A 17,548-nucleotide genomic window follows, 5' to 3' on the forward strand; every position below is an offset into this window, starting at 1 on the left:
TCCTTTCCAGGCCCATAGGCTTCTCCCCAGAACCGCATACCTCAACTCCCACTCTCCCCTCCCTCCAGGCTGTTGCATCTGGAGCTCCACAAATTGTGAGCTACACCCAGGTGAGCCACCACCTCTAGACCAGACAACTGCAGTCTCTTCCTCCCAGGGGAGCTCCCAGGAGCCCAGTGAGTACGCTGCCCTGGCCATCCACTAGCCCAGACGCCACGCTCCAAGGAAGGAGACCACAGTGAGCCCAGACAGTGCAGCAGCTGGCCCCACGGACACAAGACCACCATCATTTTCCAAGTAGCAACCCTGAGGGAAGGAAGGGCCAACCACCTAGCTCGAGTCAGCCGCAATGGACTTCTCCACGTGGTTTACAGTAACTCAGCTGTGTTCCAGAACTGTCCCTGCACTGACCTCAAACCCTGAAGGCCTCCAGATAAGGACCCAATCAACTACAGCCTGCAGCCTGAGGGGGTTGCACAATTTCAGGTTTCTCACTTCCTCAGAAACCAAACCCCTTCCCAACACAGATGATCAACAAGGCCGAGAAAAGGGAAGCCTGCCAACCTCTTGACCATGAGTCCACAGAAGCACCAACCACGGATAGGATGAACAGTTCCCTCAACGCCCCTTCCCCTACGCTAACCCACTTCCCCTACATGTGAAGACAAAACTGGGAACTTGCCCAACATCAACCACATCACAAGCTTTGAAACTGGCAAGCAAATTCTGTGAAGTGCTCCCCAACAATCACTAACAGTTCACCTTCCCCAACAACCCATCAGCCTCAGGTCAGCTCCCGTCCCACCTGTCTCTTGCTGGGTGGGGTCAGGGTCCCAGGGCCAGCAGGCAGGGCAGGCCCCCACCTCCACTTGGCGCCTGCCCTGCCTAGCAATCACTGGCTCCCTCCCACCCCTATATGCAAACGCCGGCTTACTGGGAATTTCCTTCTGGTTTTGACTCAGTTTTTCCAAAAATACCATTCGCCTCTCCCCTGATGCCAGAAGTTTCTGGTAAAGATGTGTGTTCACTACTGTAGAAAAGTACTGAGAGACCAGGGACCACTAACTGGTAGGCACTCCCAAGTATCACCCGGAAGTGAGTGAGCCGAGGAGAGACCCCCACACACCAATTGTAAAGCGCTGATCCTGTTTATTTGGCAGGAAAACAAGACAATCCAGCAGCCCAGGAGGGACAAGTGGGCTTAATCCTCCTCCTCGTCGTCTCCAGCGCCAGCCCCACCCTGGCCCTTCTTGGCGTTCTTCCTCTTCACGCGGCCCGGGCGGCCACCCCCATAGGGAGAGCGCAGAGAGAAGTCGATGTGCTTCTGGGAATCCAGGCGGACAATGAAGGACGGGATGTTCACCACCTGCTTGCGGACCCTGGAAGAGGTGACAAAGTGAAGTGGACTGGAGAAACGGACGCTAACCCCAGCTAAGGCACCACTCTGTCCTCTTCACCCACGCTGTGAGGCTGCCATGGCCACAGACACCAAGGCACTGCGGGAAGGGTGCACCTGATCCTATGGGCACCCTTCGGGGTTTTAGGGTATCACCTTAATCCCCAAAAACGCTTCAGATGAGTTTCTCAACCCCATTTTATAGGAGAAATTCAAAAGCATCCCACCGAAGACCACAAAGCAAATGAGGTGGCCGTGTAAGAACCCCCAAGTTCCGAGTCTGAAACATCCTGAACCCCACGCCTGACACTGAGCTGTATTACCACGAGCGGCAGCAATGCCCACAATAACGCAGCAACCCGAGGCTACGTCTCCCACGAAAGCACTGACACACAAGGCTCTGCCTATGCATCACAGGGTTAGTGAAGGGCTGGGGCGAAGATTCTAAACGCAAATATCTTGCCCTCTTTCTGTACAGCTCCTCCCCCTCAATGGTGCCACGTTACAGAAAGGGCACACTGAGTACCCAGAATGCAGTCATGGATTAGGGTCTGGAATCAACTTCACAAGCGAGCCAGGAGACAGCTGAACCCACCACCCAAGCGAGGTGAGGCTGGTTCTCTCCCTCCACTGGGGACACCAAGAGCTGTTACCTGTCCAGCTGCCCACATGCCTGGCAGAGGCCTTCACAAGGTGTACGGCTAGAGCCGCAGTGACCCTTGCGCTGGGCTATTGGGGCAGAAGGCTGCCCCAGCTCCCTGGTGAGCTGTGTGCAAGGGTGAATCTGTACCCTCTGGGTGAGTTCACACCCATCACCTCCAAGGGCTGCATAGGAGATAGGGACAGCAGGCTTAGTGAGGGCAACCATCAGAGGGGCAGATGGAGGAAGATTCAGGTGCCCATCAGAGGTAGTACCTGATATGGCGCTGGCGGATCAGCACGCGAGCATGGTGGATGGACTTGGCCAAGCCCAGCTTGAAGACCTGGGTCTGCAGGCGCCTCTCTAAGAAATCCTCTATCTTAAGGCCCAGGATGTAATCCAGCTTCATCTTGCCCTCATCCAGCACCCCAATGCGGACCAGCCGCCGCAGCAGGGCGTTGCCTGGGAAGAATGGGAGGAAACACTGATTCAGCCTTCTGACCTCAGGCTTCTTGGGTTCAAATCCTCGTTCCACCTCTTGGTAGCTCCATGTCGTGGTGGTGAGGCACAGGTAGTATAGCACCAGTCACTGTGACCCACTGTCACTGTCAAAACCACCCTATGGACTGGGCGTGGTGGCTCACACCTGTAATCCCAGCACTTTGGGAGACGGATCACTTGAGGAAATCATCTCCTTACAAGGACTCAATCTGCAAAAGACCAAGTGCAGCTGCTATTAAGCTACTACCACCGTAACAAAGCAGTGCTTAAAACTTCATCCCCTCAGTCCAGAAAGCTCTTCTGATTAACCAGATGCGAGATTAAATCACATTCCCTGTGCCATAAATAGTAGTATCTACACCTTTTAGGGAGAGAAAAGTAATTTCTAACACTAGAATTTTTCCAGTTAAGTACATGTCATTTATTTTACTATTCTGTATGAAATTTTCCACCAAAAATATATATAGTATGTATATAACCTAACAATGCACTGCATAAAATACCCAACAGATGTCAGCTACTACACCTTTCTTCCAACCCCAGGCTCAGGACGGCTTGCTCCTTACCCTGTCCAAAGCCGTGGCTTCTAGCTAATACTCTGGACTGCCCTTGCCCACAGCCCCAGGGCCCGGGGGACAAACGCCTTCCCCTGGGCTCCCGCTCACTGCTATAATCCCACACGCGTTCAGCAAATCAACTGCCCCCTTGACACTGGGGTAAACACCTCAAACTTTTTTCCTTATGTGCACTTTTATAAAAAGTGGCTCTTACTAGTTATAGCACACCATTCAAGCAAGCTTTCATAAATAGATCCACACGCATCAGGCGCTTCTGATATTCCTGGCACTGTTACCCTCCAAGCAGTTTGAAAGAAAGCTAGCTCACTTTGTGAGGACCCAAAGTCTTCCCAGTAGGGAGCAGTTACAGGTAGGGAGAATCAAAATGGAAACACCAGCTGTGTACATTTCCAGCAACCTATGTCATACTATGGCTTCAATTTTTGTTCTTTTTTAACACTCAACATCAGAGGATATTTAAACACCTGAATATCAAAATACAAAAACATGTCCAAAAGGCAATGAAAATGACTTTGGGATCATTTACCTCTTTGGACACTTCACGCGTTTTTGTCTTTACATTAGAAAACAGAAACTTCAGCCAGGCACAGTACCTTATGCCTGGCCTATCAACCCAGTATTTTGGGAGGCTGAGGCAGGAGGATCAGTTGAGTCCAGAAGTTTGAAACTAGCCTCGGCAACATAGTGAGACCGCATTTGTACCAAAACAAACAAAAAAGTAAAACTAAATTAGCCAGGCATGGTGATACATGGTGGATTGTGGTCCCAGCTACTAGAGCTGAGGAGGATCACTTAGGCACAGGAGGTCCAGGCTGCAGTGAGCCACGACCATGCCACTGTGCTCCGGCCTGGGAGACAAAGTGAGATCATCACCATTAGGCACAACAAAGGCATGATTTTAAAAAATGTGTTTCACATTTATTATCATTTTTGAGACAGAGCTTCGCTCTTGCTGCCCAGGCTGGAGTGCAATGGTGTGATCTCGGCTCACTGCAAACTCCGCCTCCCAGGATTGTCCTGCCTTAGCCTGGGATTACAGGCATGTGCCACCACGCCCAGCTAATTTTGTATTTTTTTAGTAGACTAGGGGGTTTCTCCACTTTGGTCAGGCTAGTCTCAAACTCCGACCTCAGGTGATCCGCCTGCCTCTGCCTCCCAAAGTGCTGGGATTACAGGCGTGAGCCACTGCACCCGGCCCACATTTATTAAACCATCTATCTCCTGAAAAAGAACAGGAGGGTCAGCCACAGGCAAAACCTTTAAGTATGAAGACAACAGTTTTCAACAGCACAATAAACCTTACACCTTCAACAAAAGCATGTCCTACTGCTGAGACTCCACTGGGCCAATGCACCGAGAGAATTTAAAATGCGGTGAAAATGCAAACCAGGGAGGACCTCAGCGGGAAACAGGTCCTTGTCATCATACAAGCCAGTTAGGTATTACAAGGCCTTCATTTCTGATCTGAAAAATGGACATGACTCCTACATTTCTTCAGTTGTGCTGAGGGAGAAATTCGTGTTTTTTTTTGAGTCTCGCTGTCATCCAGTGCAGTGCCGCGGATCTTGGCTCACTGCAATCGCCATCTCCCAGGTTCAATCAATTCTCCTGCCTCTGCCTCCTGAGTAGCTGGGATTACAGGCACACCACCATGCCTGGCTAATTTTTGTATTTTTCGTAGAGATGGAATTTCACCATGTTGGCCAGGGTGGTCTCGAACTCCTGACCTCAAGTGATCCGACCACCTCGGTCTCCCAAAGTGCTAGGATTACAGGCATGAGCCACTACGCCGGGCCTCTGTTGATTAACTGCCAGCCAAATGTTAGCGGCTGTTCAGTCTTAACAGACAAGACTCAATTTCGCCAGTCACACATCTTAGTGGGAAAGGCTGGATCTGAATCAAGGCAGGATTACACCAAAGAGCAAACATCCAAGCTCCTCCTTCCTGTCCGTGGCTAGGCTAGATGGCTTCATTTACTAGAAAGTGTACTCACCTGAACAGCTGTGTACCCCTTGGGAATTTTCACTTCTGCCTTGGAAAACCACAAATAACCCTCAGACATCTGCACCGCTTTCCCACATGACTAAGTTTCATTGCAATTAGGATCTATATTTAGAAGTCCTCCCTAAAACCAGAACCAGCTGTAGCCCACTCCCCACAGAACTCTGGGATGAACTCCCACCCAGCATCGGTATCCATGGGGGAGGGATCTCCAGCACGTTCATGAGATTGTCAACAGGGTTCTACAAATTGACGAAAAGAATGAAAGGGTCAGGTGCAGCGGCTTACACCTGTAACCCCAGCTCTATGGAAGGATCACTTGAGGTCAGGAGTTGGAAACCATCCTGGGCAACACTGCAAGATCCTGTGCCTATTTTTTAAAAAAAGCTTCTAACATCTGCAAGCCTGGGACAAACTGTGATAATTTGTGGCTAAACATGCTCCAGGACTTTCTCAATGCCTAATATGGATGACCCCTCTCATGCTTAACAGTCAGGGCTCAGGTGTAGAGACTGCTTTTCACCATAAATCATGACTACCCAAACTCAGGCAAAAGCAGCGTCTCAGGATATACTAATGCCAATCTCGGTCATGCCAATCTGCTGTAGAAAGCACTCCAATAACACAGCATCTCAGAGTAGATTTTCAAACAAGATGATTAAGATGGTACATTTTCAAGTTAATGTATATTTCACCACAATTCGTAAAGTAAGCCTAAGTCTATGTGATCTGCATGCCCTCCTAAAGCCATCACCTGAAATGCTGTTCCCTGAAACATTTTACAGATTCTCTCCTCTTCAGGCCTTTGCTAAATACCACCTAAATGTCCTTGACCAGCTTAATAAAACAAGCACCAGCCTAGGCAACATGGTGAAAACCCGTCTCCACTAATAATACAAAATTAGCCAGGCTTGGTGGCGCATACCTGTGATCCCAGCTACTTAGGAGGCTAAGACAGGAGAATCGCTTGAAATCTGGAGGCGGAGTTTGCAGGGAGCCAAGATTGCGACAACTGCACTCTAGCATGGGCAACAGAGCGAGACTCCGTCTCAAAAGTAAAACTAGCCAGGCGTGGTGGCGTGTGCCTGTCTGTAGTCCCAGCTACTTGGGAGGCTGAGATAGAATTGTTTGAACCCAGGAGGCGGGGGTTGCAGTAAGCTGAAATTGCGCCACGGCACTCCAGCCTGGGCGACAGAGCAAGACTCCGTATCAAAAAAATAAATAAAACGAGAAAGTTTAATTAAAAAAACAATAAACCAAGCAAATGTGCAAACCCTGTTATCACCATCTCTTAGTCCAGAAATTCCACTTCACAGTCTACTCTCACCACCAGCCAACAGGTCACATAACTGACTGTTTTGAGTCATCATATATAGACAGGTGCCCATATATAGACACATGACTGTTTTGAGTCATCATATACAGACAGGTGCCCAAGTGTGCCAGGCCTATCTTTAGCTCTGGTCGTTACTAAACTGAAGGTCCAGTAACTGGGCAGAAAAGCCACACACCTAAGAAACAGGGCAAAGACTGATCCAGATCCACTTTTCCTCCTCCACAAGTGCCACTAAAAGTTAAAAGGCTGGCTCCATTTATCCAATGACCTCTCTCATCAATGGAACAGAGGCAGCAGAAGGCAGAATGAACCTCACAAGCCCTGCACCCCATCCCTCTGCTGTGGACTCCCATACACACCTTCGAACAGACGCCGTGGGTCCTTCTCATCAAGCGTCAGCAGTTCCCGGGCGGCCTTGCGGATCTTGGCCAGGGTAAATTTGACCCTCCAGACCTCACGTTTATTCCGGAGCCCATACTCGCCTGGTGGGGAGAAGGGGGTGGACAAGTGTGGTCCCACGTACTGGCACAAAAACCAGGCTGGCAGCTTTGGATACACAAAACCTTCCTAAACCACCAATAGTACCAAATTTAGCGGGCGGACTAGATCGAGCACCTGGGCGCGTTCATTCACGTGCTAACCGCCTCCCGGAAGCCGAACCACTTCTCGGAAGCCTTGGCCACTCACCGATCAGCTTCAGCTCTTGGTCGAGACGAGATTTCTCGAAGGGTCTCCGCGGGGTCACATAAGTTTTGCGACAAACCCAGCTCCGGGCCACTGGCATATTGGCTCCGCTTCCCCGTCTGCGCCTGCGCGGGAGAGAAGCGTGAGTTAAGGGCCCCAAGCAGCGCCTGCGCAGTCCCAAAACTACGCCAAAACCTCGCGGCGCCCAGATAGAATCTCGCGAGAATAACCTCCAATGGTCTCATAGTCAGTATCCGCCCCCACAACCGTGCTGCACTCCCGTTCAACCACCCTGCTCTCACCCCTAACGTCTTTAGCTTACTCATAGAAACTCGGAAGGCCCAGGCCACCATCCGACCCAAACCCTAGCGAAAAAGCACACCACCGCACCTCACCTGAGGGAAAGACCAGGTCGCTAAGAGGCGCGCAAGCAGCACGGCTGCGCCTTTATAGGAACGCTGGCGCCTCGTGACGTTATCACGCACCACGCACGTCAGAGCCAATCAGAAGAGGCGTTGGCTGGCTGGGAAGCAGTGGAGACGTGAGGCTGGGCTAGAGCGGCCTGCTAACCTGGGAGGACTAGGTTTTTTCCGGCCAGGGAGTGGAAACCTGAGTAGGGAGAACCTTCCTTCTCCGCCGCTGGACGGTGGTTTTTCTCCTTCTTTCTGAGACAGGGTCTCGCTCTGTCGCCCAGGCTGGAGTGCAGTGGCGTGATTTCGGCTCACTGCAGCCCCGACCAACCTCTCGGGCTCGAGCGATCCTCCCACCTCCTCCCCAGTAGCTGGGATTACAGGCACACGCCACGACGCCCGGGTAACATTTTTTTTTTTAACAGTCGGCGTCTTGCCATGTTTCCCAGGCTGTCCTTGAACTCCTGGCCTCGAGAGAGCCTCCCGCCGTGGCCCCCCAAAGTGCTGGGATTACAGGCATGAGCCACCGCGCCCAGCCGAGATTATTTCTGTCACTAACAATAATGTGGCATTCTGGAACGCTATGTGCCACTTACTGTTCTAAGAATTTTAAATGTATTTACTCAATCTTCAATACATACTTACGGAGCACTCTCAGAGATGTTGCCCCCCCATGGTACTATTACCAATACCCACTTAAGGGGTATTAATACTATTATCAGTAATTTAATTTTTGAGACGGAGTGTCGCTCGTCACCCAGGCTGGAGTGCAGTGGTGCGATCTCCGCTCACTGCAACCTCCGCTTCCCGGGTTCAATCGATTCTCGTGCCTCAGCCTCCCGAGAAGCTGGGACTACAGGCGCCCACCACCAAGCCCGGCTAATTTTTATAGTTTTAGTAGAGACGGGGTTTTGAACTCCTGGTCTCAAATGCCTGACCTCAAGTGATCCATCCGCCTCAGCCTCCCAAAGTGCTAGGATTACAGGTGTGAGCCACCGCGCCTGACCTAGAGTTCTCTTTTCATATATAGTCTGGTTATTGTCTGTCTGTACACCCATCTCTCCACTCCGAATGCGATGGTCTGTCTCCACAGCTCGTGTTCTTCAGTTGTCTTCCCTACGCTGCTGCCTTGACAGTCAGCATCTCCTCAGGAAGCAGTCCCACCCGCCCCTCTCTCTTCCATGGCATCCACGCCATCCGGATGCCTGGATTCAAACGCCACGTCGCCACTTGCTAGCTGCAGTGTCTTCGACAAGTTTCTCAATCACTCTGTGCCTCGGCGTCCTCCTCTGTAACACGGGGAATGATGGTAGTGCCTACCTCATAAGCTTGTGAGGATTAAGTGAGAGTCTATCCAGCGTTTAGGAGAGTGTCTGGCATAAATAAAGCGCCTAGTGTTAGCCACCATCGTCATTATTGTCATCTGCATTGTACTTCCATATCTTACAAACTACCTTGTTCAGTTTTATGGGATTTTTGTTTGTTTTGTTGTTTTGAGACGGGGTTTTGCCATATTGCCCAGGCTGGTCTTGAACTCCTGGGCTCAAGTGATCCACTCTCCTCAGCCTCCCCAAGTGCTGGGATTACAGGTGTGAGCCACCATGCCCAGCCAAATTTTACGCATTTTTGTATCTTGAACACGCATATATTATTCATCTGGAAGGGGGAAACGTGGAAGGAAAAGACTTCCATAAGTTTTCACTCCCTTCAGGATGAAGTCCAAGCTCCACAAATTCCGGGTGCCTCGTAATTACAGAGATGGTTTTATAATAGTGGTTGAACCTGTAGGTTCTCAAGTCTTAAAAAAGATCTGCGTTTGAATCTCAGCTGTCACTGACGAGCTCTTGATCTTAGGCAAATTAGCCTCTTCAAGAGTGCTAAATGGGAGAAGGTAACAGGACTTTCCTCATAGGGTTTGATGATTTAGAGTAAAAAAAAAAGAAAGAAAGAAAACCAGCCCAGAGCCTTGTGTACTAAAGGTGCTTAATATCTTAACACAGCTGACTGTAGAGTCCGGGGGCAAGGGGCACTGACCCCCAGCTCAATCGAAAACCTCCACATAGGCCGGGTGCGGTGCCTCACGCCTGTAATCCCAGCACTTTGTGGAAGGCCAAGGCCGGTGGATCAACTGAGGTCAGGAGTTCGAGACCAGCCTGGCCAACATGGCAAAACCTGGTCTCTACTAAAAATACAAAAATTAGGCAGGCATGGTGGCAGGTGCCTGTAATCCCAGCTACTCAGGAGGTTGAGGCAAGAGCATCGCTTGAACCCAGGACATGAAGGTTGCAGTGAGCTGAGATTGCACCACTGCACTCCATCCTGGGCAACAGAGCAAGACTGCTTCAAAAAAAAAAAAAAAAAAGAAAGAAAAGAAAATCTGCATATAACTTTTGACTTCCCCAAAACTTAACTACTAGGCCAGGCACCGTGGCTCACACCTGTAATCCCAGGTGAGATTTGGGAAGCTGAGGTGAGCAGAGAACTTCAGCCCAAGAGTTCAAGACCAGCCTGGGCAACATGGCGAGACGCACTCTACAGAAAACAGAAAAATTAGCTGGGTGTGGTGGCGTGTGCCCGTAGTTCCAGCTACTTGGGAGGCTGCGGTGGGAGGATTGCTTGAGTCAAGGAGGTTGAGGCAGCAGTGAACCACGATCGTGCCCCTGCACCCCAGCCCAGGTGGCAGAGCAAGACACTGTCTCAGGATTAAAAAAAAAAAAAAATTACTCGTAGTTGACTGGAAGCCTTACCAATAACACAGTCAATTAACACATATTTTGTATGCTATATGTATTATATTCTGTATTCCTATGATGAATTAAGCTAGAGAAAAGAAAATATTGGCCGGGTGTGGTGGCTCATGCCTGTAATCCCAGCACTTTGGGAGGCTAAGGCGGGCTGATCACCAGGTCAGGAGATCGAGACCATCCTGGCTAACACGGTGAAACCCCATCTCTACTAAAAATATAAAAAATTAGCCGGACGTGGTGGCAGGCATCTGTAATCCCAGGTACTTGGGAGGTTGAGGTGGGAGAATCGCTTGAACCCACTTGAACCCACGAGGCAGAGGCTGCAGTGGGCCGAGACTGTGCCACTGCACTCCAGCCTGGACAATAGAGACTGTGTCTCAAAAATAAAAAATAATAATAAGCAAGGAAGAGGATGCACATGGTCAGTTCACGAGGAAGCTGCAAAGTGGGACCTCTGAGTTTTACTCTGAGATGGAAAACTCCAGGAAAGTTTTAGACAGAGCTGTGACATGGTCTGACTAAAATGATGATTCTGGCTGCTCTGTTGAAAACAGACAATAGAGGGGCAAGAATAGAAGGCAGGGGATGAGTTAGGAAGCTATCAAGACCAAATGAGCCATGGTTTGGTTTTTCTAAGATACTGGCAGTGAAGGTAGAGGGTGGAGCCAAACTGGATCCACAGTGCTTTGAACATGGCACCTGTAGAATTTGTTGACTGACAATATGTGGGGTCACCAGTCACAAACTTTTTTTTTTTTTTTTTTTTAAATAGAGATGAGATGAGGTCTCACTATGTTCAGCCAAGGCTGGTCTCGAACTCCTGAGCTCACCTGCTCAACTGATCTTCCCACCTTGGCCTCCCAAAGTGCTAGGATTACAGGTCTGAGCCACCACATCTGGCCACAAGAGTTTTAAATGAGGAACTTTTCAGAGGGGAGACTCATGACAGAGGTAATGAGACTTCTAAGTACTTTGTTGTAGAGAGGAGAAAGGGTGGAGAATAGACTTACAAAGCCACTTATGAAGGAGACACAAAGAAGAGAGTATTGGCCAGACAGGGGTTAGTGTCATTTTTTTTCTTTTCTTTTTATTTTTTTGAGATGGAGTTTAGCTCTTGTTGCCCAGGCTGGAGTGTAGTAGTGTGATCTTGGCTCACTACAACCTCTGCCTCCTGGGTTCAAGTGATTCTCCTGCCTTAGGCTCCTGAGTAGCTAGGAGTACAGGCGCGTGCTACCACGCCCGGCTAGTTTTTTTTTGTATTTTTAGTAGAGATGGGGTTCCACCATGTTGGCCAGGCTGATATCAAACTCCTGACCTCAGGTGATCTGCCCACCTCAGCCTCCTAAAGTGTTGGGATTACAGGCGTGAGCCACCACGCCCGGCCCAGTGTTGTATTTTAAATTAATCTAAACTTACAGGAAATTGAGATTCTATGAAGTCTGTTTACTGGGAATGGCAAGAAAGAGGGGAGATGGGAGTCTCTCTAAACCTATTCTGGTTCCAGAGGCTGCTCAATTCACACAAAAAAGAGAAAGAATGAAACGTGGGGGGAAGAAATAGAAGAACTAGAGGTGGAGACTTTCAGCCCCAGAATTTTACCATTTGAAAGTTTTTGTTTGTTTTTGTTTTTTTGAGACAGTGTCTAGCTCTGTTGCCCAGACTGGAGTGCAGTGGCGCGACCTTGGCTCACAGCAACCTCCGCCTCCCAGATTCAAGTGATTCTCCTGCCTCAGCCACCCGAGTAGCTGGGATTACAGGCGCCCGCCACCATGCCCAGCTAATTTTTGTAGTTTTCGTAGAGGCAGGGTTTCACCATGTTGGCCAGGATGGTCTCGAACTCCTGACCTTGTGATCCGCCCACCTTGGCCTCCCAAAGTGCTGGGATTACAAGCATGAGCCACCATGCCCGGCCTCACCATGTGAATGTATTACACCGACAAAATAAATGTGACAAAATAAAACTACATATTGATAAGATAAAGGTGTAATTATTGAAATAGTGGTAGTGTTCCAGTACTTTCTTAAGCAAAAACATGGGTAAATGATTTCATAAGTGCATATTTTATACATATACATGTTTTAGCTTTTATAAAAATTGCAGAATATAACACATCCAAAAAAGAGTCTAAAATATAAACGTACAGTATCAAAAAAATTCTCAACCACTACCCAGGCCATGAAAAAGCAGAACACCTTCCAGAGTCCTTCCTGAGATTCTCCCCATGCTCTGAACTCCTAAAATTACAATACTCATTTCCTTTCATGATATATATACACACATATATATACACATACGTGTATGTGTATTTACATATATACACACACACACATATGTATATTTTTTGAGACACGGTCTTGTTCTGTCTCCCAGGCTGGAGTGCAGTGGTGCAATCACAGCTCACAGCAGCCTCAACTTCCCAGGCTCAAGGGATCCCTGGCTAATTTTTTTTTTTAATTATTTTTTGTAGAGATGGGGTATTACAATGTTGCCAAGGCTGGTCTCAAACTCCTGGGCTCAAGCAATCCTCCTGCCTTAGCCTCCAAAAGTTCTGTGGGATTACAGGTGTGGGCCATCATGCCCAGCCTATATATATATATATACACACACACACACACACACACATATATACACATATATATGTATACACACACACATATATATGTATACACACATATATATGTATACACATATATACACACATATATGTATACACACATATATACACACATATATACACACATATATGTATACACACATATACACACACATACACACACACACACATATTTTTTTTTTTTTTTTTTTTTGAGACGGCGTCTTGCTCTGTCACCCAGGCTGGAGTGCAGTGGCACGATCTCGGCTCACTCCAAGTTCCACCTCCCAGGTTCACGCCATTCTCCTGCCTCAGCCTCCCGAGTAACTGGGACTACAGGCGCCCGCCACCACGCCTGGCTAATTTTTTGTATTTTTAGTAGAGACGGGGTTTCACCATGTTGGCCAGGATGTCTTGATCTCCTGACCTCATGATCCGCCCACCTCAGCCTCCCAAAGTGCTGGGATTACAGGCGTGAGCCACCGCGCCCGGCCTGCCCAGCCTATATTTTTATTTATAACCTTTGTATGCATCTGGGAAATTTCATAGAAATCTTTTCAAAAGGAAGTTTAGTGCGGTAGAAAGAGTGCAGATTTAGGAGTCAGAAAACCAATTTTGAAAGGCCAAGCCTGCTATTTACTAAGCGTGTGACTTTGGGCAAATCATTCCCCCTCCTCCAGGCCTTTTTCTCATCTGTACATGCAGATGAGACCATCCACAGGTACCAGGACTGTCGTAAACATTCAAATCATGAACAGTTATATAACAAGTTTATTGAGACCTCCTGAGACTTAAACCCTGTAGAAAACAGATGAATCAAACCCCATTCTCGGGAAGCTCACAGTGTGAAAATAGGTAACTACAAAAACACAGCCAATAAGTGCTTTGAAACAAGGAAGAACATAAAAAGGACGTAGTGTTCGAAAACCTGGAATCAAAAACTAACCACGGAGAAAGGTAGGATGTTCTAGACTCCCAGAGAAAAGCTGGGGAACCTCCAGAAAGGCTCTTGCTGCAGACACAGCCACATCCCCCTAGGTCTCTGGAGTTCACTGCAGGCTGGCCCATTGCAGGGAGGTGTAGACCACCTTACCATCAGGCTGCGGAGAACAGAGGAGCAGGGTCTTTCTGACGCTGGTTCCAAGGCGCCCAGCAGCAACCAGGTCTTGGAGTGGGATGGGGTCCTCGGGGGCCCAGCACTGAGCGATGTAATGGGCGTGGAAGCGGAGGGGGTCACCTGGGGGAGGGAGAGAGGCACTGAAGCAGTGACCAATGGCAGAGGGCTGGACACCACGGGAACGACCACTGGGAGATTTGAGATCATTTCAGCCATCACTATGGATACTCTAAAACAGATGCTCTTGGACCCAACTATTCCACTTCCAGGCTTTTTTTTTTTTTTTTTTTTTTTGAGACGAAGTCTCATTCTTGTCCCCCAGGCTGGAGTGCAATGGCACAATCTTGGCTTACTACAACCTCTGCCCCCTGGGTTCAAGTGATTCTCCTGCCTCAGCCTCCCAAGTAGCTGGAAATACAGGCACCCACCACCACGCCCAGTTAGTTTTAGTATTTTTAGTAGAGACGGGGTTTCACCATGTTGGCCAGACTGGTCTCAAACTCCTGACCTCAGATGATCCACCTGTCTTGGCCTCCCAAAGTGTTGGGATTACAGGTGTGAGCCATTGCGCCCAGCCTGATGTCTAACTTACTTCTAAGTGAATCTTCTGGATCACAGTAATCATTTAATAAAAGTCGTTAAACTGCTTGCCCAATGAGTTTGGGAGCTCCCAAATGTTTCCTGTCTGTCTATGAATTTCAGAGGCTAAGAGAAAGTGAGACAAAAAAGAAAAATGCAGCTGGGCCTGTAATTCCAGCACTTTGGGAGGCCGAGGTGGAAGGATTGCTTAAGCCCAGGAATCGGGACCAGCCTGAGCAACAATAGAGACCCCACCACTATTAAGACAAAAAAAAAAAGATAGAAAAGAAAAACGCAGAATACATTGGGATCGTATGGAAAGGCACAGCGACCAGAGGCCCCAACCCATACTCACCAGGATAGACCAGGAAGTCACCTCCGAACTTGCCAGCCGCACTGAGGAAGAAGCCTCGCTCCCACAGGTCTCTGTAGATGCTGTAGCGCAGCTCGTGGGCAGGGCGGCCAGCGTGGGGCCAGTCTTTAGACTGGACACGCCAGTCCAGGGGCCTGGCCTTGACCGGTCGAGGCCTGGCAGTGGCCAGCTGGACAAGGAGAGCAGATCTGGGCAAGGGGGCTACCCCATTTGAGGGTCCTGCTTGGGAAGTGGAGGGGCCTGGTGGGGAGTACAGAGAAGAGTTTGGTAAATCCAAGGGGCAAAGTCTTCTCACCCTCAGGGAGACCCAGGCACTGGATTCCCAGCTAAAATTCCTAAAAGATCTCTCCTCTCCTTCCCGTGGTCCCTGGACTCCACCTCCCATGCTCACCGGCTTCCTCCTGCTCTCCCGAAGCCTGGCCATCACTGGTCTCATCCTGTTTGGCAGCCTGGCTCGAGCCGGCCTCCTGGCTCGAGCTGGCCCCTGAAGCCTGTTCTAGTTTCTGCTTCTTAGCAGCCTGGCCCTCCGTAATCTTCTCCAGGAGCTCCTGACGACGGGTCTCCCGGGCCTCAGCTGCCAATGCGCTCTGCTCCTGGAAGCTCTCCTCTTGCTGGCGCTTGAAGGATGTCAAGGCCTGAGAAGCACACTTCGCTGGAACCTCCAAGCTTATGGTCCCTTCGGAAGCCAAGAATCCTGACTCCCAGGCCCCGCTTCCACCGAACCCAGGGATTCGAGCCCCGCCCCCTTACGATCCCACCAGGAATCCCGCCAAGACGCTCTGCTCCTGGAAGCTCTCCTCTTGCTGGTGCTTGAAGGCTGTCAGGGCCTGAGAAGCACACTTCGCTGGAACCTCCAAGCTTATGGTCCCTTCGGAAGCCAGGAATCTTGACTCCCAGGTCCCGCTCCCACCGAACCCAGGAGTTCGAGCCCCGCCCCCTTACCAGGCTGTGGTGCCGAGGGTCTGGGCGCGGGGCGCTGACCAGAGTCACCGCGCCGATCTCGGCCAAGAGCCGCGCCTCTTCGGGCATCAGCAGCAGCGGGAGGCCCAGGCGCGAGTTCTGGCGGGGCCCGCGGGGCAGGGCGCCTACCGTGCGGCCCCCCACACCCAGGCGCTCCCGGAGGGCCTGCACCGCCTCGGCTCCCCACACCAGGGAGCGGCCGTTCGCCACCTCCACCACCAGCATCCTCCTGCGGGAGCCGGGAGGCAAAGCAGTTACCGAAACAGCTGCGCGCCGGGGACCGCCGCAGCGCACCCAAAACCTCCGGGGTCTCGGCGAAGCCCCGCCCCTAGGCCTCAGGGGGCGGGGCCCCGCTCAGCCGCCGTTCACCACCTGCTGGGCCCGAGCGCCAGGCCCCGCCCCCGGGCGATCCCACCAGGCCGCGCGGCCGCCGGAGACGAGCCCCCGGCTCTCGACCCTTGCCAAGTCCCCGGGGCCCCGCTCTACCCTTGTGTCCCTGCGGTCGGCACCCGCTCTGTGCCCACACTGCCGTACCTACCATTGCGCCTTGGAGTCTGAAAAACAAACCTCCGCAAGCGCGGCGACACGCCCCCTTACAAAGGTGCATTTTGGCACCACTCTTTTGCAAAGTGGGCGTCCCCCTTCGGGTGGTCCCGTCAGGGGTCAGAAGCTCTCGAGGCTAAGGCACCGCCGAGGCCACACCCTCTTCGGGACGCTCGGGCCTTCGCTCCTCCTCTTTCCGAACGACTGTGATTCGGCTTTCGGGCCTACTCGCTCTCAGACACCCACAGTACAAAACCCTGCCCCCTCCCGAGCACAGGAAGTTCGGCGTTCGGGCGTCCTCGGCTTCACCGAATCCGCAGCCCCGCCCCCTTCTCTAACGTGAGCAATTTGACGTTCGGGTGTTCTCGGCTCGGCCGAATCCGTAGCCCCGCCTCCTCCCGGACGCACTAGGTTCGGCGTTCGGGCGTCATCGGCTCCCAGCAGTCTCGCAGCCTGTTGCCCCGCCCCCTCTGAGCGCCAGCGCACCCCAATTGGGGAGTTCCCGCCCGACGACTGAACCCCACAGCGAAAGCCCCGCCCCCTGGGCACCCGCCGTCCACTCTCCGCCCCGGCGGGCTCACCCCAATTGGGAGCGCTCAGTCCGCCTCCTTGCCTCCCTTCAGAATGTCCCACTGTCCACCGATAGAACCAGCGAGTCACCTCATAAACAGTAATTCGCAGTCGAGGCGGAGCCACCCACTACGCACCGCACCACGCGCTCCTTCCTCCACCCCCTCAGGCCGACACCCTCGTCAACTTCGTCATCCAGCCCCATCAGCACCGCGGGAAGTCAGGTCCCGCCCCTCGCAGGACCGAAGCCCCGCCCTCCTCCCGCGGGGGCCACCTTGGCCCCGCCCCACTAAGCGCACCTCTCTCTGCCGCTTCCTCTCCTCAACTTGGGAACTTGAGGATCGTCACCCTGGCCCGGTCCCGTAGGCGCACGCCGGCCCTCGGGGTTCCGCCCCTTTGAGGGCAAGTCGCTTTCGCCCCGCCCCCTTGTAAATACTCATCGGTCTCTGGCGAACCTGTTGACTCCGCCTATCATCCTAGCGTCACTTGTACCCAACTATCTACGAAGTAAACCGAAA

General features: G+C 51.3%; 2 protein-coding genes across 9 annotated transcripts; both read right to left on the reverse strand.

The window, feature by feature from the left end:
* Nucleotides 1-1,129: 1,129 nt before the first annotated feature.
* On the reverse strand, nucleotides 1,130-7,359 carry RPS9 (ribosomal protein S9). 3 transcript variants are annotated; one of them, XM_055239048.2, is made up of 4 exons: nucleotides 7,141-7,359; nucleotides 6,813-6,935; nucleotides 2,312-2,498; nucleotides 1,130-1,379 (listed from the first exon to the last, which is right to left on the reverse strand). In XM_055239048.2, the coding sequence occupies exons 1-4, from the start codon at nucleotides 7,235-7,237 to the stop codon at nucleotides 1,202-1,204; spliced, it is 585 nt and encodes a 194-aa protein (XP_055095023.1). In that variant the 5' UTR covers nucleotides 7,238-7,359; the 3' UTR covers nucleotides 1,130-1,201. The 3 variants fall into 3 exon arrangements, with proteins under 3 accessions (XP_055095023.1, XP_055095024.1, XP_063471555.1); XM_055239049.2 differs by lacking the exon at nucleotides 2,312-2,498 and having other exon boundaries at nucleotides 7,141-7,301; XM_063615485.1 differs by lacking the exon at nucleotides 6,813-6,935 and having other exon boundaries at nucleotides 7,141-7,295.
* Nucleotides 7,360-11,275: 3,916 nt separating this feature from the next.
* TSEN34 (tRNA splicing endonuclease subunit 34) lies at nucleotides 11,276-17,422 on the reverse strand. Of its 6 annotated transcripts, none has more exons than XM_055239004.2 (5): nucleotides 15,900-16,146; nucleotides 15,349-15,592; nucleotides 14,940-15,197; nucleotides 13,982-14,125; nucleotides 11,276-13,686 (listed from the first exon to the last, which is right to left on the reverse strand). In XM_055239004.2, the coding sequence occupies exons 1-5, from the start codon at nucleotides 16,140-16,142 to the stop codon at nucleotides 13,637-13,639; spliced, it is 939 nt and encodes a 312-aa protein (XP_055094979.1). In that variant the 5' UTR covers nucleotides 16,143-16,146; the 3' UTR covers nucleotides 11,276-13,636. The 6 variants fall into 6 exon arrangements, with proteins under 6 accessions (XP_055094979.1, XP_063471546.1, XP_055094980.1 ...); XM_063615476.1 differs by adding an exon at nucleotides 17,330-17,422 and having other exon boundaries at nucleotides 13,642-14,125; XM_055239005.2 differs by adding an exon at nucleotides 17,121-17,266 and having other exon boundaries at nucleotides 13,642-14,125.
* Between the last annotated feature and the right edge of the window lie 126 nt (nucleotides 17,423-17,548).

The sequence above is a fragment of the Symphalangus syndactylus genome, chromosome 13 (genome assembly GCF_028878055.3).
Source record: "Symphalangus syndactylus isolate Jambi chromosome 13, NHGRI_mSymSyn1-v2.1_pri, whole genome shotgun sequence".
Taxonomy (NCBI): Eukaryota; Metazoa; Chordata; class Mammalia; order Primates; family Hylobatidae; genus Symphalangus; species Symphalangus syndactylus.

Coding starts and splice junctions, on each gene's coding strand:
- TSEN34 (XM_063615475.1), bottom strand. CDS start 17,235: ATGGGGCTGGATGACGAAGTTGACGAGGGTGTCGGCCTGAGGGGGTGG. Junction 16,147..17,167: donor AGGAAGGAGCGCGTGGTGCG/GTGCGTAGTGGG, acceptor CGGCTCCCGCAG/GAGGATGCTGGTGGTGGAGG. Junction 15,198..15,348: donor GGGAGAGCAGGAGGAAGCCG/GTGAGCATGGGA, acceptor ACTCCCCACCAG/GCCCCTCCACTTCCCAAGCA.
- RPS9 (XM_055239048.2), bottom strand. CDS start 7,237: ATGCCAGTGGCCCGGAGCTGGGTTTGTCGCAAAACTTATGTGACCCCG. Junction 6,936..7,140: donor CCAAGAGCTGAAGCTGATCG/GTGAGTGGCCAA, acceptor TCTCCCCACCAG/GCGAGTATGGGCTCCGGAAT. Junction 1,380..2,311: donor ATCCGCCAGCGCCATATCAG/GTACTACCTCTG, acceptor CACCTCTTCCAG/GGTCCGCAAGCAGGTGGTGA.